General features: G+C 33.2%; 5 protein-coding genes across 6 annotated transcripts; 2 read left to right on the top strand and 3 right to left on the bottom strand.

Moving 5' to 3' along the window:
* Window positions 1–236: 236 nt before the first annotated feature.
* On the bottom strand, window positions 237–3,850 carry LOC103869740 (cyclin-A1-2). Its single transcript, XM_033291535.1, has one exon. It carries the CDS (start codon window positions 3,811–3,813, stop codon window positions 2,524–2,526), a length of 1,290 nt encoding a protein of 429 aa, XP_033147426.1. The 5' UTR covers window positions 3,814–3,850; the 3' UTR covers window positions 237–2,523.
* Window positions 3,851–3,934: 84 nt separating this feature from the next.
* Window positions 3,935–5,195, top strand: LOC103869739 (RING-H2 finger protein ATL2). Its single transcript, XM_009147817.3, has one exon. It carries the CDS (start codon window positions 4,015–4,017, stop codon window positions 4,879–4,881), a length of 867 nt encoding a protein of 288 aa, XP_009146065.1. The 5' UTR covers window positions 3,935–4,014; the 3' UTR covers window positions 4,882–5,195.
* Window positions 5,196–6,861: 1,666 nt separating this feature from the next.
* On the bottom strand, window positions 6,862–7,308 carry LOC117134397 (F-box protein At2g35280). The gene has a single exon (XM_033292710.1). The coding sequence runs from the start codon at window positions 7,306–7,308 to the stop codon at window positions 6,862–6,864; it is 447 nt and encodes a 148-aa protein (XP_033148601.1).
* A 4,678-nt stretch (window positions 7,309–11,986) lies between these two features.
* On the bottom strand, window positions 11,987–16,703 carry LOC103869737 (condensin-2 complex subunit H2). Its single transcript, XM_009147816.3, has 11 exons — window positions 15,300–16,703; window positions 15,101–15,200; window positions 14,610–14,716; window positions 14,381–14,523; window positions 13,855–14,290; window positions 13,589–13,761; window positions 13,340–13,513; window positions 13,164–13,262; window positions 12,984–13,085; window positions 12,735–12,890; window positions 11,987–12,657 (listed from the first exon to the last, which is right to left on the bottom strand). Exons 1-11 carry the CDS (start codon window positions 15,472–15,474, stop codon window positions 12,343–12,345), a joined length of 1,980 nt encoding a protein of 659 aa, XP_009146064.1. The 5' UTR covers window positions 15,475–16,703; the 3' UTR covers window positions 11,987–12,342.
* Window positions 16,704–16,933: 230 nt separating this feature from the next.
* Window positions 16,934–18,227, top strand: LOC103869736 (ethylene-responsive transcription factor RAP2-3). Of its 2 annotated transcripts, none has more exons than XM_009147815.3 (2): window positions 16,934–17,199; window positions 17,460–18,227. In XM_009147815.3, the coding sequence occupies exons 1-2, from the start codon at window positions 17,037–17,039 to the stop codon at window positions 18,020–18,022; spliced, it is 726 nt and encodes a 241-aa protein (XP_009146063.1). In that variant the 5' UTR covers window positions 16,934–17,036; the 3' UTR covers window positions 18,023–18,227. The 2 variants fall into 2 exon arrangements, with proteins under 2 accessions (XP_009146063.1, XP_009146062.1); XM_009147814.3 differs by having other exon boundaries at window positions 16,944–17,199; window positions 17,457–18,214.
* Window positions 18,228–26,379: the final 8,152 nt, after the last annotated feature.

The following is a 26,379-nucleotide window of genomic DNA, read 5'->3' as shown; positions in this document are numbered from 1 at the left end:
TTTGCGGGATACTTATGACTGGTTAACTACCAAATACAGCTGCGGTTAAATAATAAATTAACAATATTTACATTTTATATAATTATAAAATTATCAAAAATCATAATATTATAATAAATATGTAAATTATATTTTCAAAGTTATAATTTAAAATTTTTAAAATTATAGAAAATATTTTTATTTTAAAATTTTATAATATTAATAAAAATATAATATATATATATTTTAGTATGTTCATAATTTCATTTTAAAAAATTTATTGAATATTTTTATTTTTGTATTTATATGGTTTTTAAAAAAAAGAAAAAAAAATTATCCTCCCGCAACCGTCCGCAACCGCAAAGGCTAGCTGGAACCAACTTTTGATTTTAAGAGGTTCGGAGCGGTTTGAAACGATTTGTAGCAGTTTATATGATTGTTTTGAAACGCTATCAACCGCTACCAACCGCAAAAGCTGCGTTTGCGGGTGGTAGCGGGGAAACCAGTCAAGCTCTTAGTCGTCCAGTTGAAATCTTTCAAAAGTATGTGAAAGACTAAAGTCAAAATAAATATGAATTTAGAATAGTAGTTATATTTTACTAACCAAATACCGAAAAAACCGAACCGAACCGAAACCAACCCGATATCCGGGTTGAACACCCGTAATCCAAATGAAGCCAAACTATTGTTTCATTCTCCAAAATATAATAAAAATAATAACTTAATCCCGCGCAAGGCGCGGGTCTTATCCTAGTGTTGATGATATAAGACAAGACAAAAAAAAAAGGTTGTACGATGATATGATCTTCAAGGTCACATACCTAATTAGCTACACATAAATTCTGTACAGACCCTTTTCAAAAGAGATGTCATCTTGAAGGTAATTAAAAGTTTCCCATTTTGAAGATTCGGGTAACTGAACCAAAAACTTGTAACATTGGATACAACTTGATTTTTACTATACTTAGAGAACAATCAAGATACGAAGTTAATATTGTAAAGAAAGTTGATGAATGTATCATGTATAAGGCATATATAGGACCTGTGAAGATTGGTCGTCAGAAGAGAACCGCTAGGTCACCGGTCTTTCGGAAGTTTACTTTGGTGTTGGTTGGCGTGTAAAGTCATATTGTTGAGCTAGTGTGTTGTGAATCTTCAGCTATAAGGTCAACTTGATTTCACTGCAGCTATTATCATTTTTTGTTAAATTATGTTGCAATGATGTATATTAATATTCTTTAAACAAACATTTTCCTAAACAACTCTACACGAATCATAGGCGTGACAATTCATCTAAAAGCATTTGCAGGAACGTAGAGAAAGCGCTGATGATATTTGAGTACATGCGAAAGAGACAAACGGATGTTAGTATTGGTAGTATACTATCATTATTCAACAGATGTGCAAGGTTGAGGATGCTTTGGTTTTATTTTGGTATCCTGTTCTCTAAAATAATAAAGCCTAATGTTGTAGCATATACTACAATGATGTCGGGATTTAGTAGACGAGGCCTAATTCATGTAGCTGATGCGCTGTTTAGGAAAATGAAAGAAGATGGGTTCTTTGGCAAATGAATAAGTAGGTTACACCATTAGCTGAAACTCATGCGTTACTTTCATGCTTTTGATCTCAAGCATATGATGGTACAGTTGCAGTTTTGGGGAGATGGTACACACAGGTTAGGTATATATATATATATATATTTCACAAGCGTATGTTGCATATGATTATGCAGAAACTGCATGCAATTTGTTTCAGTATCATTGTAAATTGTATGGTGTTGATGTTGCATATGACAAGCGCATGTTGATTTATGTACTGTGGATATAACTAAATCTAACCTTTAGTATGATTGTAAATAGTGTTTCAAAAAAAAATATTTCAAAAAATAAAAGTATGATTGTAGATTATATTTTTCAGGTGAATAAAAATCTTGACATTTTTCTGCGCTGAAGACTTGTGTCTATCTTCAATGTTGTCAGCATCAAGGCCAGAGTTGTACATTGAAGTACTGAAGTCGAAGAGCATTTTTAAGAGAGCTAATCAATGTATAGACTATAGATAGATAGTGTTGAGCTATTGCTTTATGAATCTAACCAGTCTTGTAAGTGGGTCTAGATTCTGTGATGAAATCCTTTTAGACTTTACTAAATGAAAGGATCAGAGGAAACTACGTACTACTCTAGCAAAAGGAGATAAAGACAAAATAAACGGAATTTAGCAGATTTAAACCAACCAAAACACTTTCAATCTCTGGAGTGGAGACAATAAAAGTAAAAATAACAAAATCGTCCTAATATCTCGTAAAAAATGCACTTAATAATTTTTGATATAGAAGAAAATGCTAAAAGATCTCATAATCACATATCTCATTAGATTTATAAGCTTTTAATAAGAAAGGTATAACTTTTTTTGGTGGATTATTTACTTCTCTTTTATAAATTGTTTTATGTTCATTACATGAATCGAACTGAACACATTGGTCTCTGACCCAATGAGTTTCTATCAACAAGACGAGGAAATTAAAAACAAAAAGGAAGCCAATCAGAGGAAGAGCTCTTGTGGCACCGGCAGTGAGGAGGGGTAAAACATGTTTGCTGCAAACTTGTATTTGGCTTTACTGTACTTCTTTCTGACTGCAACTACATTATCACCTGAGGGACTCTCATGACACAGCCGAAGAAGATTCTTAACGCACGCTTCCAAATGCTGAGCCCTGTACCGTGTGTAATGCTCCAACGTAGAGCTCCACGATGGTTTTCTCGAAGGATGTAACACGTATCGTGCCAAGAAAACAGCAGAGGCTGCGACGAGTGATGGAGCGTAGCGAAGCATAGCGTAATCCAAGAGAGATAATTCGCAGAGATAGCTCGCTAGCGACTCAAACAAGAGGTGGGACGATGGGACCTCCTCTCTTTTGCCTTGAGGGACAAAGTGGCTTAAAAAACAGTTTGCCGTTGGAGTTGTTAACTCGAACTTCAAGTAGTTGAGAACACAAGACTCCATCTCCAGGAGCTCGTTTCTCGAGTAGGTGTAATCGGTGATGTAACAGAAACTCTCCACCTGACGAAGAGGCGCACGCACTGATCCTCGTCCATAATATTTAGCTGAAATCATGATGCATGAAACACCAAGCAACTGGAGGTTTAGCTTTGTGATCACGTTTCCCGAAAGATACCTGTCTAAACAGTTCACCGCCAGGTACAAAGTCTCTGGCGGAAGGCTAAACTCTTCAGCAACCTCCACGAGCCAATCGATCAGGATGGCACGCATGGTGGCGTCGATGTTTGGTTGAACCCTCTCCATGTAATCGATAGCAGGCCTTTTCTTCGCCTCGGATGAACGCAGATTATGCTCGTAAATATCGCATGTAAAGGCACCACAAAGCTGTGGATCCTCACCCAAGTTACTACTATCATCATCATCTTCTTTTCCCAAATCAGAAGGATTAAGCAATTCGAGAGGTTTTGTTTGGTTGGTTTTTTTGGAACAATAGTGAAACTTGAGTGGTTGAACGAATTTACAGATCAGAGTAAACCCTAACCCTAATTTTCTAGGAGGAGATCCGCTCCTCTGGTTTGTGATATCTCCATAGCAGAGTGGATTATCCTTGGACTGATGATTCCCCCATGACGACAACGAGGAAGAAGAAGAAGTCCGTTTAGCCGTGGAAGACATTGTTTGTAGCGTCGTCGTCGTCAATCTCCGGTCAGATGAGTTTAGGGTTTTTCTTGGGAGAGATCTTGAGCGAGTGAACAACAAGGAAGAATCTGTGAAAAAATAATAATTTGGTAAAAGTAAAAAACACAAGAGGTAAATATATAACTTTAGCATACAATAAAAAAGGAAAAAAGAACAAGGGTAGAAAGGTCAAATACGAAACTTGCGCGTCAACTTTGGCGTCGTCTTCTAAATAGCGCTCTTTCTCACGAACCTTCCCTCTCTCGCCATTACTCTAAACTGACTTCTTCACTTTTCTTCTTCCTTCCACCACTTGACTCTCTCTCTCTCTCTCTCTCTCTCTCATTAGCCACCATGAACTCCAACGACCAATATCCAATGGGCAGACCCGACGAGACCACCTCCGGCTCTTCTCGAACCTACGCCATGAGCGGGAAGATCATGCTGAGCGCCATCGTCATCCTCTTCTTCGTCGTCATCCTAATGGTCTTCCTCCACCTCTACGCCCGCTGGTACCTCCTCCGCGCTCGCCGCCGCCATTTCCGCCGCCGCAGCCGTAACCGTCGCTCCACGATGGTTTTCTTCGCCGCCGATCCTTCCGCCGCCGCCGTCGCCTCGCGCGGCCTCGATCCCGCGGTGATCAAGTCTCTCCCCGTCTTCGCTTTCTCCGAGTCGACTCACAAAGATCTGACCGAGTGCGCCGTTTGCCTCTCCGAGTTCGAGGAAGGCGAGTCGGGTCGGGTTTTGCCCGGTTGCAAGCATACGTTTCATGTTGACTGTATAGATATGTGGTTTCATTCTCATTCCACGTGTCCTCTCTGCCGCTCTCTCGTCGAGCCTCTCGCCGGAAGTGAGGTAACGATGGAGGAGCAAGTCGTAATTACGATTTCTCCTGAACCGGTTTCTGCAACTGAACCGGGTTCGAGCTCTGGATCTGGATCATCTGTGATGCCGACGGAAGATTCAATGAGAAAACCGGCGGCGATTGAGGTGCCGAGGAGGAACTTCAGTGAATTTGAGGACGATTTGAATCGGAACTCGCCGGCGAATCACTCGTTTAGGTCGCCGATGAGTCGGATGTTATCTTTCACTCGGATGTTGAGCAGAGGAAACGCTTCGTCCCCCATAGCCGGAGATCCGCCTCAATCTCCGTCGTCTAACTGCCGGATAGCGATGACTGAGTCAGATATAGAGCGTGGAGGAGAAGAAGACACTAGATGAGCAATTGGTCGGAAAGTAAAACTAAATTTTATTACAGGATTGATAAAGTCAACTTTTTTTTGCCGACGGTTGATTTAAGCTCCAGTAACACGTGGCGTAATCTGAACTAGTCTTATTCACCGAGTGTTTTACTTGTGTTAGTTTAGATAGAATTGTCTGAAGATGTACATAAAATTGTCAGTTGTCGATGATGTTATATTGAATCTTTTTTTTCTCCATTTGTTTTTATTCCCAGTCTCTATAGACTCTTTATGTAATACCACCAATTCGATGGTCATGAAATCATGATAGAGACTTAACATAATTTTATTTTATCACCAATTCAATGGTTATGACACGCTACTTTCACTAAAAAAATGTCTCTCTGTGAAAGCAGGTAATAATGTACATAGATGAAGTGTTAATGTTTACGCAAATGAGAGTAATATAAAGTTATAAACATGCAAGCAATTAGATTCCAACGACTGAATCCATGTTATAAAAGAGTCTTCACACGTTAAGAAATTAGAACTATATGCTCAGCACGACTATGACTTTCGAGTTTACTTCATTACGAAAATTATTATTTTAGTTAGTTTTCCTCCAAAGAAAACCCCTTAGAAAAAAAAGGAATTGTGTCAATGTACATTGGTATCAGATTTGTAAACTATATTGAAATACTAGAGGTTCGCCGGCGCTACGCGCCGGGTTTGGGATTTTTTTTCCTATTTCAAATTGGTATCATTGTGTTCTTTTATTTTGTTGTTATGAGTGAGTGTAGGCAGGGTTGTGTTTATTTTAAATATTGGATATTTTGCATGATGTTTGTATTTTTGTATTACGGTAAGTACGGTGAGTTTGGCTTGTGACTTAAGTAATTCGCAGAGAGTTATTTGGAAACGTTATAAACAGTCATATTTCATTGCATTGGAACTAAATATATTTTTCTCCTGGAACGTGGACAACATTCAAGGTTTTTTTTGCTTTGACTAACCTCCAAAAGAAAACCAAATTTCACCTGCAAATACCACTTACCTCCAGCCTCTACCTACTTCTATCAGGTGCTTCTCGACAGAAAAATGAATAGAGTAAGTGATCTAATATCGAAGATGCTATAGCTGCACAAACCCTTGCGTTTTTTATTAAAATGTTTGTCATTGAAGTGAACATAAATCTTTAACGAACACCAAAAGCTGGATTCATATGTAATGTTTTCCTTTAAAAATTTGGGAATTGTTGTATTCTATGTAGTATTTAGGACTGTATGTAGTTTTTTGTTGTTGTCGTGCTTGATTGCAATTTTCTCTCTGGAATAGAAAGGGTTTTGTTTTGTATCTTGAACTTAGTTTTACCTTTTACTCTACTGTAATTTGTTTGGTCAATGTTTAATGTGTCAAATTTCCGTTACTGTGTTAACTACAATGGAAGATGTATGAATTCGAAATGAATTTTGTATTATGTTTATGGGATCGTAAGCAAAGTTTTTGAAGCAGAGTTTGATATTTTTGGTTGGAAGAATATCTTTAACTTGTATGTTTTTTATTATAATTATTACACTTACAGAACTAAAATTATATAGCACTATCTCATTGCATGGGTTTATTTTTTCTTAATTTTGAAATTTTAATTTCTGCTTTATTTAAATTTAAAATTGGAACTAAAACCAAGCAACAGTTTAAAATTGTACAACCACACAGATCTTTTATGTAAAACCAAATGGTAGGAAGTTTTATTTCAAGCTAATAGAGAAGGTGAACGGGTTGATATTAATAAAGTCTGGTGTTACGGTGTTCTTAATCCAGAAGGTTGTTGAAGCCCATCATCATCGTGTAGAAATCGGTGAGTAAAAAGAAGTGGAAACACTTTGAGCAGACCGTGTTCGCCGTTCCGTCTCCAGGATGGCAGTTCAGCTCTGGCCACATTTTCAGAACCGAGCTCTTATATATATATATCCCTCATCTGAAGAAGTGGACGTTCCAGAGCCCTCTTGAAATTTATCATTCAATCCTCAACCAACGAAATACCTTTCTCTTCCGTGAGGTTGTTGATGATTTTGATTCCTTTGTCTGTCTCGCCGATGGCCATGAGGAGAACACCAAAAATGTATCTTCCTTGTAGGTGACCACTCTTTGATGCTATGTGGATGTGATGTAGACCTAGGACTTGATTTTGAGATTGGAAGAATTGAATCATACCTTTTACAAAGTGAGCATCAGTATTGTCTGCTTTAAGGCAGGCGTCCATTAATGATTCGTACTGATTGGATAGGAGTGGCTTCTTAACAAAAGGCGAGAGGTTGAGATCTTTGGCAACAGAGGGGTTGTCTGGACGAAAGCTTAGGCTTCTGCATGTCAGTACCGTATTGAAGTAGTCGACGTGGGAGTTTTGGCCTACTTTCGAAACTATTAGAAGACGCATGTCTTCAGGCATGGCCTCAAGGGTCTGCATGATACTTTGTTTCGGATTGATGGAACTCATGAAAATATCCTCTGTCTGTGTATTTTTGCTTTTGATGTTATATTTTAGTTTTTTCTTTGCTTCTCTTTGTTTATATAGGGCCGAGGATGGTGCTTCGTGTTTGTTTTCCTTAGAGAAAGTGGATTGATACGTTTTGCAATTGTTTTCGTATATTTATTGTAACCCATAATTGGACGGTTTAATTTTTTCCTCTGGATTTTCAACATTTATGTAATTACGTTACATGTGTGTCAATGGCTCATTCGCAACGGCCAGACAACTTTTTATTCTTAGATTGAAAGATATTTGTTATGAATATGAATGGTTAATATTTCTTATCCATTGTAAAAGTTTTTGTTTGGTTATTTTTAGTTTTGTTTGGTAAACCTAAGATATTTTTTTATGATGTTGTTATGGTATAGAGTTTTCTATGTTTTAGTATTTCATTTTGGAAGTTCGTATTAATATTATTTTTTAGTCTTCGGATTTGTCATAGCTTGATGTGTGTGTTACGGTATTGATCACAGGTTTTAACAAAACGATGGGCCTTCCCGAAATCTCCAAAGGCCCAGACGAATCAGATAAAGCTTGCGACATCGTTTAAAGCAGGGTGACGTGTCACAAAATGCCCCTCCCTCTATGCTGATGTGGCAGCAGGAGGTGAGAGAAAACCCTGGTTTATATATATAGATTTATGTAATTACGTTACATGTGTGTCAATGGCTCATTCGCAACGGCCAGACAACTTTTTATTCTTAGATTGAAAGATATTTGTTATGAATATGAATGGTTAATATTTCTTATCCATTGTAAAAGTTTTTGTTTGGTTATTTTTAGTTTTGTTTGGTAAACCTAAGATATTTTTTTATGATGTTGTTATGGTATAGAGTTTTCTATGTTTTAGTATTTCATTTTGGAAGTTCGTATTAATATTATTTTTTAGTCTTCGGATTTGTCATAGCTTGATGTGTGTGTTACGGTATTGATCACAGGTTTTAACAAAACGATGGGCCTTCCCGAAATCTCCAAAGGCCCAGACGAATCAGATAAAGCTTGCGACATCGTTTAAAGCAGGGTGACGTGTCACAAAATGCCCCTCCCTCTATGCTGATGTGGCAGCAGGAGGTGAGAGAAAACCCTGGTTTATATATATAGATGACTCATGGTTTCTACGCGTAAGTGGACCAAGTCTCTTATGTCCTAACCACACCACAACGTGGGCTATTTAATTAATTTACATGTTTCATAACCAAAATGGATTTAACAACTTGCACTAACTCTCCAACTCCAATCATCATCTTTTGTTTAATTGAAAATAACAAACTCGCACTACATACAAAGGACCAGATCCAATAATCAATTTTTTCAAATAAAAAAATACTTAAAGAACGTATTTGATGTCGACGATTGTCGTTAAGATGTATGCGTAAATGATTAGCGTTTGATACAAATATTTTGAGGACTAAAAACAAAATTAAACAACTAATCAAAGGTGGGTAAAGCAACTACAATATAAACGTAAATGAAGGGGCAATTTGAAGGTACGTGTTTATGTTAACTCATACAAGTAGAGGACAAACAAAAATATCACGAGAATACAATTTCCAGGAACTTTCCATTGTCAATTAGATGACCTGAAAGTCTTTTGTTGCGACCCAAAAGGTCCAAAACCAGTGTTGAAAAATAAGGAATTTACATGTAGATACAGTGTCAGACACTGATCCTGGTATTTTTCTTTGCCTTTTTGTTATCTCTTTATATAGAACGTTTACTGTTTTCTTTTCTTTAATTGTTTTGGCACTATATATGCTTTTTCTTTTTTTTTAAATATAGCCTTAGAATTATTTCCTACTAGATTTGGACCCGTACGTTGCAACGGGCTTTATTTGATATTTTATTTTAATAAAAATATTAAAAAATCATTTTATTATTGTTTTAAAATTATTTTGCATATATTATGTGAAATTTATTTTATAATTAAGAATTCTTGTTTACACATAAGTTTCAGTTAATATTTGTTAGAGCTAGAAAAAACATTCAAACGTAAAAATTTAAACCGGATCCAACCCGAAATAATAATTATAATGAAATAAAAAGAAATTTGGAAGTTAAATAAGGCCAAGAAGAAATACCAACATTATACACTTTCTTATGTACTAATTTAATGTTTTATTAAACTTATCTCATGTTAAATAATTTTCTGGATTCATTATTTATTAAAGATATATTTTCATAAATAATATTTTAATTAAAATAAATTATAAACTACTGCATAGTTAAAATAAAAAATGTAATAAGATAACGATGAAGCTTGATTTGTTTTTGACTAAACATATGTATGGTGACAGTAATAATAATCAATTTTTATGAGCAAACATGAGAATATATATATCAAACATGTGTTTGATTGTCGTATAACCAAACACATAAATAATTAAATACCAATCACGACAACATTCTAAGTTTTGGTTTTTGTTAATTTAATAGCTTTAACATCATACTTGTCATCAAATTGTTTTCTTAAATACTATTAAATATGTATGTTTACTTTTGTTTGGATTTTTTTTAAAAAGGAAAAATTTATATTTTACAAATCTTGTTTTTATTTACAATTAATAAAAGAAAAACTATCAAAATTTTTTATATTTTTGTTTACGATTTTAGAAAAGGAAAAGTATTATCAAATAAACTTTTACAATTATCTTCTGTTTAGAATTTCAGAATAATCTTATTGCTATCAAATAATTATTTCTAGTTACTATTAAATAATTTTAAGAGTATGATTTTTACAGCTCATATCAATACTATTTTTACACTTCATTTTTGATTTAAAAAATTTTTAGTATCATGTTCTTCATCAAATTTTCTCTTAAAATATACTATCAAATAACTTCTTACAATTGTTTTTTGGTTAGGAATTAAAAAATATGATACAAATCTCTTTTGTTTAGGATTTTCTTTTCGAAGTTAAAGAACGAACAAATATTTTTTTACAGTTTTAGGGTGTTAGAAAAGAAAATTAACATTACATAATATTTTATAATTATTTTTTCTAGGAGTTAGAAAATAAAAATACGATCAAATAATTATTTCCAGCAAATATTAACTATTTTAAAAAGTTGCTATTTTCAAAATTCTTCTTCTCAATATTACTAATATTTTTAATTAAATATTTTCAGTATCATATTTATCATTAAATTTTAAAAGTAAAAATTACTTTTACAATTCTATTTGGTCAGAATTTAAAAGGAAACAATCTTATTTGGTTAAGATTAAAAGAGGAAAAAGTTATTTTTCAAAATTTTTTTATTTAGGATTTTAGGGAAAAAAGTTATTTTTACATAATGATAAATTTTTATTAATACATACACAATTTGTTTTACAAATGTCACAATCATATCGGGTAAAATATTTTAAGTTATTTTTGATTTATAATTTTTTAACACAAAATTATCTATTAAATAGAAAATTTAATTATTTTAAAGAAATAAGTTACTTTTAATTTTGTTTTTAAAAAAAGAAAAATTCCAACTATAAGTCGTTTTGTTTAAGATTTTTATACAACTAATATATTTTCAATAAAAAAATCATGTTTAGTCATTTATATATTGTGTCTTATACATACAAACATATATATATTCCTCATATTCACACATACTACTTATGTACGACAAAAAGATCATAGTTAAAAAAAATTGTGTTATACTCAGATAAGATGTAATAAGGATGATGAGTTGTTTACAGAAATTAAAAGAAAATACTCAGATATTATTTTTCTTGTAAATACTATTTTTTGTAAAAATAATATGAAGAAGCTTAAACCTAAATACAGATGTAAAAATAATATTTATTTTGGTTTATATTTTTGTAGCATGCATTTATCTGTTAAAAAGGAAACTTAGCTATTTATATGAAAAATAATAAGAGTCCTTTAACATTTTTATTTTCTTAGGTTTTAAAAAAGGAATATCATTTATTTTATTGTTCGTTTTTCTATTTGATTTTTATTAAATAATTTCTTGTACATGTAGGATTTTATAATTCGTATTTTTTTAAGATTTGTTTTAAAAAAATTAATATTTTCTCTTAATATCTTTCGTTCGTATCTTTAAAGATGAAAAATATAAAAATATTTTTAAAAGAAAACATATACATTCAAAAATCTTTTTACAATTATTCTTTGTTTCTAGAATTTTCGAAAATTAGATTTACTATCAAATATTTTTAAAAGACTATAAAAGAACCATACAATATAATTGTAAAAGACTATGTAATAGTTATTTTCCTTTTCTAAACTCCTGAAAATAACAATAAACTATTTTTTGTAATAATTTTCCTTTTCTAGTCTCCAAAAAATGTTATAATAAATTTCTTTTTCTAAATCTTTTTAACTCCTAATAAAAAAGAATAGTAACATATTTTTGACACATGTCACAATCTTAATAAATTAATTGACACATGTCGCGATTATGTTAATTAGCAATTTTGAAGAACCAAACTTTATATAATAAGATAAGTCATAATAAAATAATGAAATTAAAAGGACGAATAAATTGAACTGTTACAACTTGAGCCACAAACAGGTTGAAATTGACTGAACAAGGCATCTAAACATGGAGTAACAAACAAGTTGAAATCGATATACGCATCTAAATACATAAAAGATATATATGAACAACATGATTCTTATTCCCTTGAGATAAAAAGGATATCACTTTATGAACTACAATCCAAATCTTAAAGAAATTCCAAAATCACCCTCTAATATGTTAAAAAGATCATCAAAAGTGGTATTTGATTGTTATTACAACTGCATAGGCTGATGATGGCTGCTACTACTTCAGACAAAGCCGTCATTATACATAACTCACAGTTACAGAGTTTCCTAACTGTCTGATAAAAATCCAACACCTATAATCTAACTTGTGGAGCCATTAACCATTTTAGCTTTACAATATTCCCCTCAGTGTTCGACTGAAGAAAACATCAGTTACCTCGCCTACTACCTCATCAGATTAAACTTTTTCATCTCTTCTTGCTCTTCCGTGTGCACTTAGTGCCGACATTGTTGATCTTTGATATCTTTAAGGACACTTTCCTAGTCTCTTTGCTTGAGACAGAACATGTGTTGTTTGCCTTCTTTGATGGTGGTGACTCTGGAGATTTGCCTTTGGCTGTGGGGGATTTTTCTCGTTTCCGAGGTAAATGCATTGCATTTTTCTCAGCCTTTCTGTTACGATCACTGAGTAACCGAACGCTGAAAGGATTAACCGCCGTATAACACACTGGTTCGCCTACCGAGTTCCCAGGTTTCTCCAGCTCAACGTCTCCATTGTTCACCTGTATATACATTTAACTCAAATTATGATTTCTTGTTTTGGTGAACGTGAAGAAAAATGTTTTGCTCTGTGACTTACCAACTGGAGAAGCGCGGAGAAAGCCCGGGCTACATCGTGTTTTTCTTGGTCTTTCATGAGATCCGTAAAGGTCTCAACGTCTCGGCTCTCTTCAACAGTCAGTTTGCTGACAATCCTTTCTCCATATTCTTGAATGTCAAAAGGAGGGTGCAGCTCCTGATCATATGGTAAAAGCAGACAGTGTAGAAAATGAATCAGATCTCTGACTTCAAGTGAATGGTCAGAGAAAGTAGAAGAAATATATTTTACTTGTTCTTCTAGGTTTAGCTCGATTTTCTGTTTCCAAGTTGAAACTCGAGCAGCTAGATCTGTCTGCTTCTCACTTTTAGCTATGTTAGCAAGAAGAGCATCCTACCAAAAAAAAAAACAGATCATTTGAGCTTCCATAAGGTAATAGATGAAAACACACACACCAACTAGTGCAGTTACCAGGTGTGAGCGACAAAGATCTTCCAAGCTTTCTTGACAATGCGAGTCGTCGTTTCCAAACCCATCGTAGTTGGGGAAATCTGCAGCTCCATCATCATTCTGCATGAATCCAAATAAACGGATAAGAGCCCCATATAACTCCACTGGAGTGTGTTCAAATTAGTGACACAACTCACCATGTCTGGACCATCTTCATCCATGAACGCATGTTCATGATCATCACCACCATGCTCTCCAAAATCATGGAAGTCGCCATAATTAGCTTCATCATTGTTATCCTTAAAGCCCTCCTTCTGATTGCCGTTAGCATCAGTAGGTTGGTTTCCTCCATTCACAAGCGATGCTCGAAGCTGAAATCAAAACCCTCAGTTTTTTTTTGAATGCCTACATTAAATATCAGGTAACGCTATAGAGAAAACACAGACCTTCTCGTAATAGGGAATGTCTTGTGGTTCTCTCTCATTGTTACTAGAAGGACGGCGCTTCTCCCAAATTCCGCTGAGCTCTGTACTAATGGGACCGTTGGGTCTAGCAAGAGGAAACATGGAAGTAATATGGTCCTTGGTAATGCTACCTCCAAACTTTCTTAAAGTTTTTACTGCTCAATAAATAAAAGTATAAAATGAGATAGAAGTAAGGCGCAGATCATCAGACCTCAACCAAGACAAGAAAAGAAAAAGACATTTCCAACCTTTTTTAAAAGGCTTCACTTTCAACTTCCCTGGTTCATAGGGATTCAATGGCTTCCAGGGATCATCTTCATCAGCATCTGTATCACTCAAATCCATGGTTCCTCCATGGTCATTATCCATGTCAAAGCCATGATCATTGTCTCCAAAGTCAGGAGGAGGTTGAGACTCTTGGTCATAGTTTTGAGCATCGGGACCATTCCCATTTACTGGTGTCTGGTTGAAACTGGTGCCCTGATTCTTTCCTAGGGATGATCTACGAGCACTTCCTCCAGAACGTCCTACTGGTGAGTGAAAACTTTTACGAGCTGAGCTGCCTCTGCGAGCACTGTTCCTTCTTTTACCAGCATAGTTATCATCACCTAAAAAATCATTTACCGCTACAGCATCACATGGGTCTAATAGAATAAAATCCCGGTAGAGATGTGTAGTTGCTAACTGCAAGACATGAAAGTTAAAAAGTAACTCAAACTCAGATTCGTCTTATAATTTTCCAATGATCTGAGAAGTGGAAGAACAGGCTATTACCAGATAAGATTCCAGCTCTCCTCCGTCACCACTAGTATCCAAGCAGTCACCTTCAAGAACAACAAGATTTGCTGGAGGCTTAACAAACTGATTTGGACATGAATCTCCGCCAACCGAGTTGTCCAAGCTATTCTTTGCATCAACTATATTAGCAACACCATCTTGGTTAGTTTTCTGCTCTCTTGAATGGCACCAAAGTATCATAATAACATTTCAAAACTTTATCTACCTGGGATGTCATCCACGTTCCAGAAGAGATCATTTTCTTCTTCATCAACCTGACGAGAGGAGCTTGCCTCAGCCTCGTTTGATGTACCGTTGGACTCTTCCTGGTCTCTAATAGAAATAGCAAGAACAATTGACCAATCAGAGAAGATTTGTTATCATTTTAATTGTGAAATTATCATAGATGTGGCGTTTATCTGATTTAGATACATGTTCACACTATCACTTAACCAATAACTGCTAATGATGCAAATTCCCAATTGAATCAAGAGAGTGATTAGAGCTGACGATTACCAACTTCGAATACTAAAACAAACATCAAGTCACAGCACCTATGCAGAGGTGCAGCCACTGTATAACATTTTCACTTCACCAGTTAACCCAAACAAAACCCATACTATGTCTAAGCATGGTATCTAACACAAAGCAATCATCTTTTATCCCTGTTCGGTTAGCTATATTCATTAAATTAAGAAGAAGAAAAAAAAGACGAACCTTTGCTTGGATAGAAACTCCAAAGTACGTAAGACCAAATTGTACAAGTACTCAACTTTCTTGCTGTAAACCTGAACCGAACCCTGAAGCAACAAAGCAGCTACAAACCCACGACAACACAAACTCAAAACCCCCAATTTTTTCTTACAACCCTAAAAAAAAATCAAATGATAAGAAGCTTCAGAATCAAAGCACAGACCTTCGGCGAAATTAACAGGAATCTTCCCATCTTCTTCTTCGTTTCCGGTGATTTCTCCGGTACATATCTTGAGGAGGTACTCTTCTAGCTTCTCCGATAAATCAACTTCCCAATTCGCCACCAAATCTCTCTCCGGCTGTACCGTGTGAATCCTCTCCCCGCCGTGACTCGTCATTTACTGTAGAGACGATCGGAGCTTAAGCTTCTGAAGTGAGAGATGGGGTGATTCATACCCTTAATCGTAAACCCCCGAGAAAGGGGGAGAAACCCTAGAAATAGTGAATTGGGAACTTCAACGCAAATCAGAGAGTTTCAATTGAAATTTGAGAAATTTTCTGGGAGGCGGAGGGGCGTAAGGATCCAACTCGAGAGAATTCAAGTGATTTACTTAAAGAGAGAAGGAACCAATCTGCGAGAGTGAGATAGAGACAGAGTGTTTGGGGGAAAGTGAGAGATCCGAAATATTTTGACTTCTCGATGTTTTCCCGCTTTTCATAAAAGGCCAAATACTGTTGGGCTTAACTCATTTGTTGGGCTTTTCCCGTCTCAGACCTCTCAATTTTCGGCTCATATTTATTAATCTAATATATAGTACGGTATTCATATGATATAGCTTTTCACGTAATTAAGTTTATTATTAATGATTTATGTAACCATGTATTTATATAGAATTTTTTAAATTTTATTATCTTATTATTTTATCGATTTTTCTCAGAACTAACTCGAAACCGGCAAAATTTATTAATTTGATGTGTTTATTGATTTATAAAATTTCTAACGGTATATAACAATGTTATAATGATAAAAATGTGTTTGTAGTTAAGTTATTGTGTATCCATAATTCAATTACCTTTAATTTTGCACATTGTTTGCTAATTTGTAGAGGAGTTAGTTGATTACAGCTTGCAAATCGATCTATATGAATAATGATTTTATTTTTGTCTATTTTTTTTTTTGCATACGTTCATGATTATGCTAACTGCATTATCTGTAATTTGAATAATTATGATGGTAAGATAATTCAATAATTACGGTGATTCACAAGATGACTACACAAGAAAGTGAAATGTTTACTTTGCACTTGGCTGGTACGAGTAATAGACTAGAGTTAAGATATTTCATGCACAAAATACATGACCAGATATTATGTAAGGGAAAAGTTTCATAAATCGATCAATACTTGTTAGCTTATACTATTAGATTAACAAAATCCCATAAACCAGCTACATACTAATATACTATTTCCAAACAAAAATTAACTTGACAAAAAAATCAACTAAATAAAGTTTCTCCGTAGCTCGACTGATCAGTCTAATCTCCATGTTCTTTGATTCATTTATTATATATATATATATGATAGATGAGGTGGCCTGATATAATTTTATATTAGGAAGCATTCATTTCCCGACGCTCGTGGAGGCAACACTCCAAATTCAGATTAATCATAAATTAATGACATTCTCGTACGTTTTTCTTCAGGTATCAAAACGAAGCATCTAGTTTTGTAGTTATGTGGATTAAATCTGTTGTAACCGTCGTGTATCAAGGAACATGTGTAAATACAAGTTTAATTTTAATATAAACTAGTATTTATTCTTTATAAATTTTATCACCGACTTTATACTGTAAAACACTTTCTTATCTTTTATTTTATCTCGCCTATAAATGCGTTTCACCTCCACCTAACTCGTCTCTCTCTTGAAACCCAGCATCAGAGAAAGAAAAGAAACAGATAAAATGTGTGGCGGTGCTATCATTTCCGATTTTGTTCCTATCCTCACCAAGGCCAAGGGTAGGAAACTCACGGCGGAGGAACTCTGGTCTGAGCTCGATGCTTCCGCCGGCGACTATTTATGGGGTTTCCATCCCACCTCCAAGCTTCAGTCCACCAACCAAGAAGGTAATATTAAAATTAATCATGCAAGAAAATATTTAGTTTTTTCAAAAAAAAAAAAAAAAAAAAGAAAATATTTAGTAATATGAATATCTAAGAAAATTAAATAGTTGGAGTAATTAAAGATATTTTCAGTAAATTAAAAAGGAAGAATTATTTTCTAGAAGCTGCATGAGTAATGATGATAAAAGATTATGTAAAATAATTATTTAGTTTATTGTGGAACTTTGCTGTATATGTAATCTTGCACCTTTAAACTTTAGAAGTGGCGTTGAAAGATGAGGCGGTGGTGAATAAGAGGGAGCCTGCGACGGAGAAACGGAGGAGGAAGAACGTTTACAGAGGGATACGCAAGCGTCCCTGGGGAAAATGGGCGTCAGAGATACGAGATCCGCGAAAAGGCACCAGAGTCTGGCTCGGGACGTTCAACACGGCGGAGGAAGCCGCCATGGCTTATGACGTTGCGGCTAAGCGTATCCGCGGCGACAAAGCCAAGCTCAACTTCCCAGATCTTATTCCTCCTCCTGCCACTCCGGCGCTGACGTCATCTCCACCATCAGACGATCAGCCTCCGGCGAAGAAGCTCTGCTTACTCTCTCAGAGCGAGTTAACTCAGCTGAGTTTCCCGGACGAGTGCATTGGGTTCGGGAACGGTGGCCAGTTTCAGAACCATAGTTACGGGTTTGAGCCTGGTTACGATCTTAAACAGCAGATATCGAGCTTGGAGTCTTTCCTTGAGCTTGACGGTACCACGGCGGAGCAACCGAGTCAGCTCGACGAGTCAGTGGATATGTGGATGATTGATGATGTCATCTCATCGTATGCATAAAATAAAGTAAATGTAATAAGTGGAAATCAAATAAAGTCTGTAATAGATGGAACATATGTATGTAACCGCCGTTACTTTCTAAGGCTTTACCGTTACATGGAACTGATGATGATGATGATTATGTGTTGTCGTTGGTCATGTGTGTGGAGTTATCGTGAATCATTAATCATATCGAGCGTTATATTCAAGGTTCATGGTATTGTTATTTTGTTTTACTTACTTTACCACTACACCTGATTACAACAAAGTTTACGTATCGTCACTAGTACAAACAACATTACAATATTTTTTTTTAAATTCCCTTTTGTCTTATAAACTTAAGACGGGCATGAAGAGACGAAGTAGCAGTCTTTTTCTTTTGCCGATTCTCGTAGGTACGTATGATTCTCGTGTACCTATGAAAAAGGTTATATGATGATGTTTTTAAGTATTTCTTTTTCATTATTCATAGGGAACTTTAATGGAAAAAGTCTGATCAGTTACAACAACGAAATTCTGAAAATATCTTGATTTTGAGAAAAGAGAACACAATAGCAACATCTTACCTACGAGATAAACTTCACAACTCGAAGAACCATATCTTGAACGCAAAATTACAATAATTTTTAAAAATATTTTTTTAAAACTTTATTTGTTTCAAAGATTCTTCTATAGTCTAGCACGTCGTTGATTAAGATGCTAAGATTTTTTTGTTCTCTTGTAAATGTGGTTCAACTGTAAACTAATTACCCAATCATATCTTGAAATCTGTCTTACGTATACATGCATATGATTAAAATAAAATAACGTTGATTAATTGGTTTAGGTGCATGAACCTTTTTGAACACTATATTGTCAATAGGTATGTAGGTATAGAACATTCAACAAAGCACCTAGATCAGAAATCACATGTAGCAAGAAAAGGTTGCGAAGAAGAACTTTGCGACTGATCAGATTCATGTAATCATCTAATGTATGGTATTATGTGATCAGTGAAAACAAGTCACGACTAATACATGAAACGATCACAAGCAATGACCAAATCAAGAAGATGCTTCACCTAAGTTCCAATCAGGGGCGAAGCTACACTATTGACTATGGGGGCCTGTGCACCCACTAAAATATATATATTTACAATTTTGTTTGTGAAATCTCTAGGTTTAGTGGTAAAAACTACTTCTGTGCACCCATAATGTTTGAAGTTCAAGTCTCTTCTGCTTGTATTTTTACCTTTTTATCATTGGTGCATCCAATCCAGAAAGAGTTTAGATTCGCCCCTGGTTCCAATAAACTGTTGTTTTGTTACTATGGTTGTAAGTCCGCATGAACAGATCAGAAGATGACGTAGAGAGTCAGACCACAATATACGACACTCAAAGCTCCTTTCTGATCCGAGCCACACATTTCATGACAAGCAAGCACTAATAAACTGTTGTTCTGCTACTATGATCGTGAGTCTACATGAACAAATCAGAAGCGATCTAGATAGATTTTCAAACCACAGTACACGATACTCTTAGTTTCCCGACTGATCTTAGCTACAAATTCCAAATAGTTTCAAATCATTATTCTAGAGCTAATCCCAAGGAGTGTCCCGTATTGGTACGGACAATATCTAGCTCATCCGCTCGCCATAACTTTGATGAATAAGTAGAGAAATAGAAATATAATTATTTACTTTTTCTACTAAATGGAAATTGTTTTTTTTTTGTTTCGAAAGATTATTAAATGGAAATTGTTAGCTTTTCCTTATTTCAGATTTAAGAAATATGTTAAGGATAAATCCTATAAGTATTGTAGTCTCTTTCTAAAGACAAAGAATAATACATTCGATCAATTACAGTAACAACTTTCTTAGACCATCTTTATCGGCCAAAAAAAACCTTTGCACCAATTGCCAAAATAAATATGAACTTTTAGGCTGGCCAAAAAACACCAAACTTTCATTGACTTTAGAATTAATTAACAATATTTTCGCTGACTTGCCAATTTAGCACGCCGTCAACAAATTTAACAGAAATATTTGACGTCGTTTATTGTTGGCGTTAAGTGAAACGACGTCGTTTTCAAATGAGATGAAACGACGTCGTTTTACATGATTTGAAATTAAAAATATGCAAACCCCTAGATTTAAACCCAGGTTGGTTGGTCAAATGGCAAGGTATTTTACCACTGGGCTATTGACACTTTCAATGTACTTACTAACATATTTACTTTTATTTGGTACTGATTGAATATAAAAAATTCTCTAAAAACTTAATAAGATCTTTAAAATTCCAAAAAAATTAGAAAAATAAAGAAGATTTATAAAATTAATTTAGAAATTAAAATTAAAAAAAAAATTATTTTTCTTTTTAAAAAATAAAAACTCTTCCAAAATTTTCTAAAAAATTAAAACGATCTTTAAATTCAAAAAAATTGAAAAAATAAAGAATTTTTTTATTAAATTAATTTTGAAATTAAAATTGAAAATAAAATTTTATTTTTCAAAAAAAATAAAAAATCTTCAAAATTTTCATAAAATTAATCTTGAATTAAAATTAAAATATTTTTTTCTTTAAAAAATCAAAAAATTTCCAAAATTTTCATTTTTAAAAAAAATCCAAAATTTTTAAAAATTATAATAAAATGCAAAAAATTAAAGTTACAATTATCAACTTTTTATGTGTGTATAATTAATTTCAACTTTTAGCAAATGTATTAAAAAAAATTGAAAATTTTGGAAGATTTTTTATTTTTTGAAAAGAAAAAATAAATTTTTATTTTCTATTTTAATTTCAAAATTAATTTTATAAAAAAGTTCTTTATTTTTCAATTTTTTGGAATTTTAAAGATCTTTTTAAGTTTTTAGAAAATTTTAGAAGAGTTTTTATTTTTTAAAAAGAAAAACAAAATTTTATTTTTTAGTTTAATTTCTAAACTAATTTTATAAAAATCTTCTTTATTTTTTTAATTTTTTTTGGAATTTTAAAAATCTTATTAAGTTTTTAGAGAATTTTTTATATTTAATATGTACCAAATAAAAGTAAACATGTTAGTAAGTACATTGAAAGTGCCAATAGCCTAGTGGTAAAATACCTTGCCATTTGACCAATCAACCTGGGTTCGAATCCTGGGGTCTACATATTTTTAATTTCAAATCATGTAAAACGACGTCGTTTCATCTCATTTGAAAACGATGTTGTTTCATTTAACGCCAACAATAAACGACGTCAAATATTTCTGTTAAATTTGTTGACGGCGTGCTAAATTGGCAAGTCAGCGAAAACATTGTTAATTAATTCTAAAGTCAATGAAAGTTTGGTATTTTTTTGGTCAGCCCAAAAATTCATGTTTCTTTTGGCAATTCGTGCAAAGTTGAAGTTTTTTTTTGGCATAATTCTCGTAGTTTTTAATAGAAGTTTTACAGTAAAAGTTAGTGGTGGACCCCACATATCACCATAAAAACCAGTGACAAAAGTGATCAAATAATGATCAGTTTTATGTACTGTTTGTGGATCCCACTGACACATGGCGACACACAATTGGTTACTAACAAAAAAAATAAAAAAATTTAAGAAACTCTAAAACCCATTTAGCGATAATTATTCCCTTTTTCTTCATTGTTTCTTCTTCATAACCACAAATTCCAACAACATGTCCATTAATGCCCAGAAGCGTCTCACTGCATCCGTAATGAACTGCGGGAAAGAAAAACTATGGCTTGATCCCAGCGAATCTAAGGATATCTCCATGGCTAATTCCAGTAAGATTTTGATACTCTTTTGTTGTTTGATTGAGTCTTACTCTTACGTAAGATCTCAAGTTGATAATCTTATCTATACTATTATTTGCGAAGTAAATTTTTACAATGAATCTCTCACGTTGAAAGTTAGAGTGGTTAATATCGTTTATACCCTTAATGAATAAAATGTATAAATAAATTAAAAAATAAAAACGAAATTTTAGTTGATTTTGATTAGATAATTGATTATTATTAAGAATAGTAAGAATTATCCAAAATCTGAAAATATAATTTAAAAAAGAGATAACTTCTGTATATATTATATTGTTATCTGAAAAAGTCTTTAAGTAAAAAGTTAAAAACATAAATTCAATAACTAAATATTAATTAAATAAAATTATTAATTATATAATATATACTATTATTTGCGAAGTAAATTTTTGGAATCGAGCTCTCACGTTAAAAGTTAGAGCGGTTAATATCGTTTATATCCTTAATGAATCAATTATATAAATTAGTCAAAAATAAAAACGAATTTTAAATCTATATGATTAAATAAATGATTAAAATTAATAATAATTAGAATTATCTAAAATATAAATAATTAAAAACGAATTTCTATAAAACATAAGATAGATCTTAAATATATTGTGTTTTTATCTGTTTATAACCTTAATGAATCAATTATATAAATTAGTCAAAAAATAAAAATGAATTTAAATCTATCTGATTAAATAAATGATTAAAATTAATAATAATCAGAATTATCTAAAATATAAATAATTAAAAACAAATTTCTATAAAACATAAGATAATTCTTAAATATATTGTGTTTTATCTGAAAATAACAATATTTTTTGGAATTGAGCCCTCACGTTAAACATTTGAGCGGTTAATATCGTTTATACCTTTAATGAATCAATTATATAAATTAGTCAAAAATAAAAACAAATTTTAAATCTATCTGATTAAATAAATGCTTAAAATTAATAATAATCAGAATTATCTAAAATATAAATAATTAAAAAACAAATTTCTATAAAACATAAGATTATTCTTAAATATATTGTGTTGTTATCTGAAAATAGTATTCTTTTATTATAAAGTATAAATTTTAATGTTTGATTTATTTTTTTAAACTATAATTAATAATTTATTATGATGGTTTTTTATTTAATAATTATAAACTAATAAATATCTATAAAAACACTATGCCTGCATGTGCGGACAGAATACCTAGTTAAAAATAGAATATTGAATTATCCAAAATCTTAAAATATAATTTAAAAAGATAATTTCTATATATATATTGTATTGTTATCTGAAAAAATATTTTAGTAAAACATTAAAAACATAAATTATATAATTAAATATCAATCAAACAATTTGTTTTAATTATATAATTTAAAACTATTATTTTCAAAGTATATTTTCGCAATGGAGTTCTCACGTTGAAAGTTAGAGTGGTTAATATCGTTTAACCCTTAATGAATAAAATATTTAAATAAATTAAAAAATAAGAATGAAATTTTAATTGATTTTGATTAGATAATTGATTAATATTAAGAATAGTAAGAATTATCCAAAATCTGAAAATATAATTTAAAAAAGAGATAACTTCTGTATATATTATATTGTTATCTGAAAAAGTCTTTAAGTAAAAAGTTAAAAACATAAATTCTATAACTAAATATTAATTAAATAAAATTATTAATTATTTAATTAAAAATAGAATATTGAATTATCCAAAATCTAAAAATAATAATTAAAAAAGATAATGTATATATATATTGTATTGTTTTGTTATATGAAAAAGTATTTTAGTAAAACGTTAAAAACATAAATTATATAATTAAATATTAATCAAACAATTTTTTTATTTATATATATATATATATAAATATGTTTGCCTTTCTCCTAAGCTATCCACGTGGAAAGTCACTCTCTGACACACCGACAAGTGTCTCTGGGTTTTATTTCTTTGGTTAAACTTGAGTTTAACTTTAGGCTTATACTATAAACTAGGCATGGGCATTTTATCCGGACCCGAAACCGACCCGAAAAACCCGGTTCGGATAGGAACCGACCCGATCAAATTACCCTATCGGGTCTTGTTGCAGAGGACCCGCGGGTCTTGGACCCAACCCGACCCAAACCCGAAACCCGATGGGTACCCGAATTAATAATATAAATTAAATAAAATGCATTAAGGGGGAATCGAAGACGGGTTATTTGTCTAGAGAACATGGAGGTCAACCCTGTCTAACCCTAAACCCTACCTAACCCTTTCTAGCTCTAAATCCTACTAACCCTAAACCCTTTCTAACCCTAAACCATGCTAACCCTAAACCCTACCTAATTCTAAACCCTACCTAACTCTAAACCCTACTAACCCTAAACCTACCTAACCTAAACCCTACCTAACCCTAAATCCTTTCTAGCCCTAAACCCTACCTAACCCTAAACCCTACTAACCCTAAACCCTACTAACCCTACTAACCCTAAACCCTATGTAACCCTAAACCCTACTTAACCCTAAACCCTACCTAACCTAAAACCTAACCCTAAACCCTACCTAATCTAAAACCTAACCCTAAACCCTACCTAACCCTAACCCTAAACCCTACATAACCCTAAACCCTACTAACCTTACCTAACCTAAACCCTTTCTAACCCTAAACCCTTTCTAGCTCTAAACCCTACTTAACCCTAAACCCTACTAACCTTAAACCCTACTAACCCTAAACCCTACCTAACCCTAAACCTTACCTACCTAACCCTAAACCCTACCTACCCTAAAGCCTACCTAACCCTAAACCCTAAACCCTAAACCCCTTCTAACCCTAAACCCTACCTAACCCTAAACCCCTTCTAACCCTAAACCTAATCTAACCCTAAACCCTGTCTAACCCTAAACCCTACCTAACCCTTTCTAGCTCTAAATCCTACTAACCCTAAACTCTTTCTAACCCTAAACCACGCTAACCCTAAACCCTACCTAAATCTAAACCCTACCTAACCCTAAACCCTACTAACCCTAAACCCTACCTAACCTAAACCCTACCTAACCCTAAACCCTTTCTAGCCCTAAACCCTACCTAACCCTAAACCCTACTAACCTAAACCCTACTAACCCTACTAACCCTAAACCCTACGTAACCCTAAACCCTACCTAACCTAAAACCTAACCCTAAATCCTACCTAACCCTAACCCTAAACCCTACCTAACCCTAACCCTACATAACCCTAAACCCTACTAACCCTACCTAACCTAAACCCTTTCTAACCCTAAACCCTTTCTAGCTCTAAACCCTACTTAACCCTAAACCCTACTAATCCTAAACCCTACTAACCTTAAACCCTACTAACCCTAAACCCTTCCTAACCCTAAACCCTACCTCACCCTAAACCCTACCTACCCTAAACCCTTTCTAACCCTAAACCCTACGTAACCCTAAACCCCTTCTAACCCTAAACCCTACCTAACCCTAAACCCTACCTAACCCTAAACCCCTTCTAACCCTAAACCCTTTCTAACCCTAAACTCTACCTAAACCTAAACCCCTTCTAACCCTAAATCTGACCTAACGCTAAACCCTACCTAACCCTTTCTAGCCTTAAATCATACTAACCCTAAACCCTTTCTAACCCTAAACCATACTAACCCTAAACCCTACCTAATTCTAAACTCTACCTAACCCTAAACCCTACTAACCCTAAACCCTACCTAACCTAAACCCTACCTAACCCTAAAACCTTTTTAACCTTAAAACCTTTTAACCCTAAACCCTACCTAACCCTAAACCCTACTATCCCTAAACCCTACTAACCTTAAACCCTACGTAACCCTAAACCTTACCTAACCCTACCTAACCCTAAACCCTACCTAACCCTAAACCCTACCTACCCTAAACCCTTTTTTAACCCTAAACCCTTTCTTACCCTAAACCCTACCTAACCCTAAACCCTGCTAACCCTAAACTCTGCCTAAACCTAACCCTAAAGCCCTACCTAAACCTAACCATAAATCCCATCTAACGCTAAAACTCTACCAACCCTAAACACTAAAAAATAATCTCAAAACTTAAAGTTAAAAAAATCTAAATTCTACCGATATGTAATTTGCTGTTGTGATATTCAAATAATAAATTACATAGCGGATTTTAAATCTTACATCCATTATTTTAATTGCCAAAATATTTTGAAAGTTGTATCTTATGAATAATAAAGGTAAATTATATTTTAATAACGTTAAATTTTGTTAAAATAGAATGAAAAACTATTATCACAAATAAATAAAGAATTTTGATGAAATTTGAAAATCTTTGAATCAATAACAATTAATTAGTAATATTTCAAAAACCCTTAAAAAAAAATTAAAGTTCTCAAACATTTATTTGCCAATAACCATCCTTAAAGCTTTGCTCATTCACAAAAAATAATATTCTTTACATAAATTGCAAACAAGTTTTGTTTTTTTGATTAGAGACCCAAGTTTAAATTATACCACTAAAATATTTTAATATTTAATTGTTCAGAAATAACAAGTTAATGTTCTTAAAACAATAACCATCCTTAAATCTTTGCTCATTCAAAAAAATAATATTCTTTACATAAATTGAAAACAAGTTTTGTTTTTTGACTAGAGACCCAA

Source organism: Brassica rapa, chromosome A05 (assembly GCF_000309985.2).
Source record: "Brassica rapa cultivar Chiifu-401-42 chromosome A05, CAAS_Brap_v3.01, whole genome shotgun sequence".
In the NCBI taxonomy this organism is placed as follows: domain Eukaryota; kingdom Viridiplantae; phylum Streptophyta; class Magnoliopsida; order Brassicales; family Brassicaceae; genus Brassica; species Brassica rapa.
The sequence above is the reverse complement of the archived record's forward strand: the minus strand, read 5'-3'. Positions and strand labels throughout refer to the sequence as shown.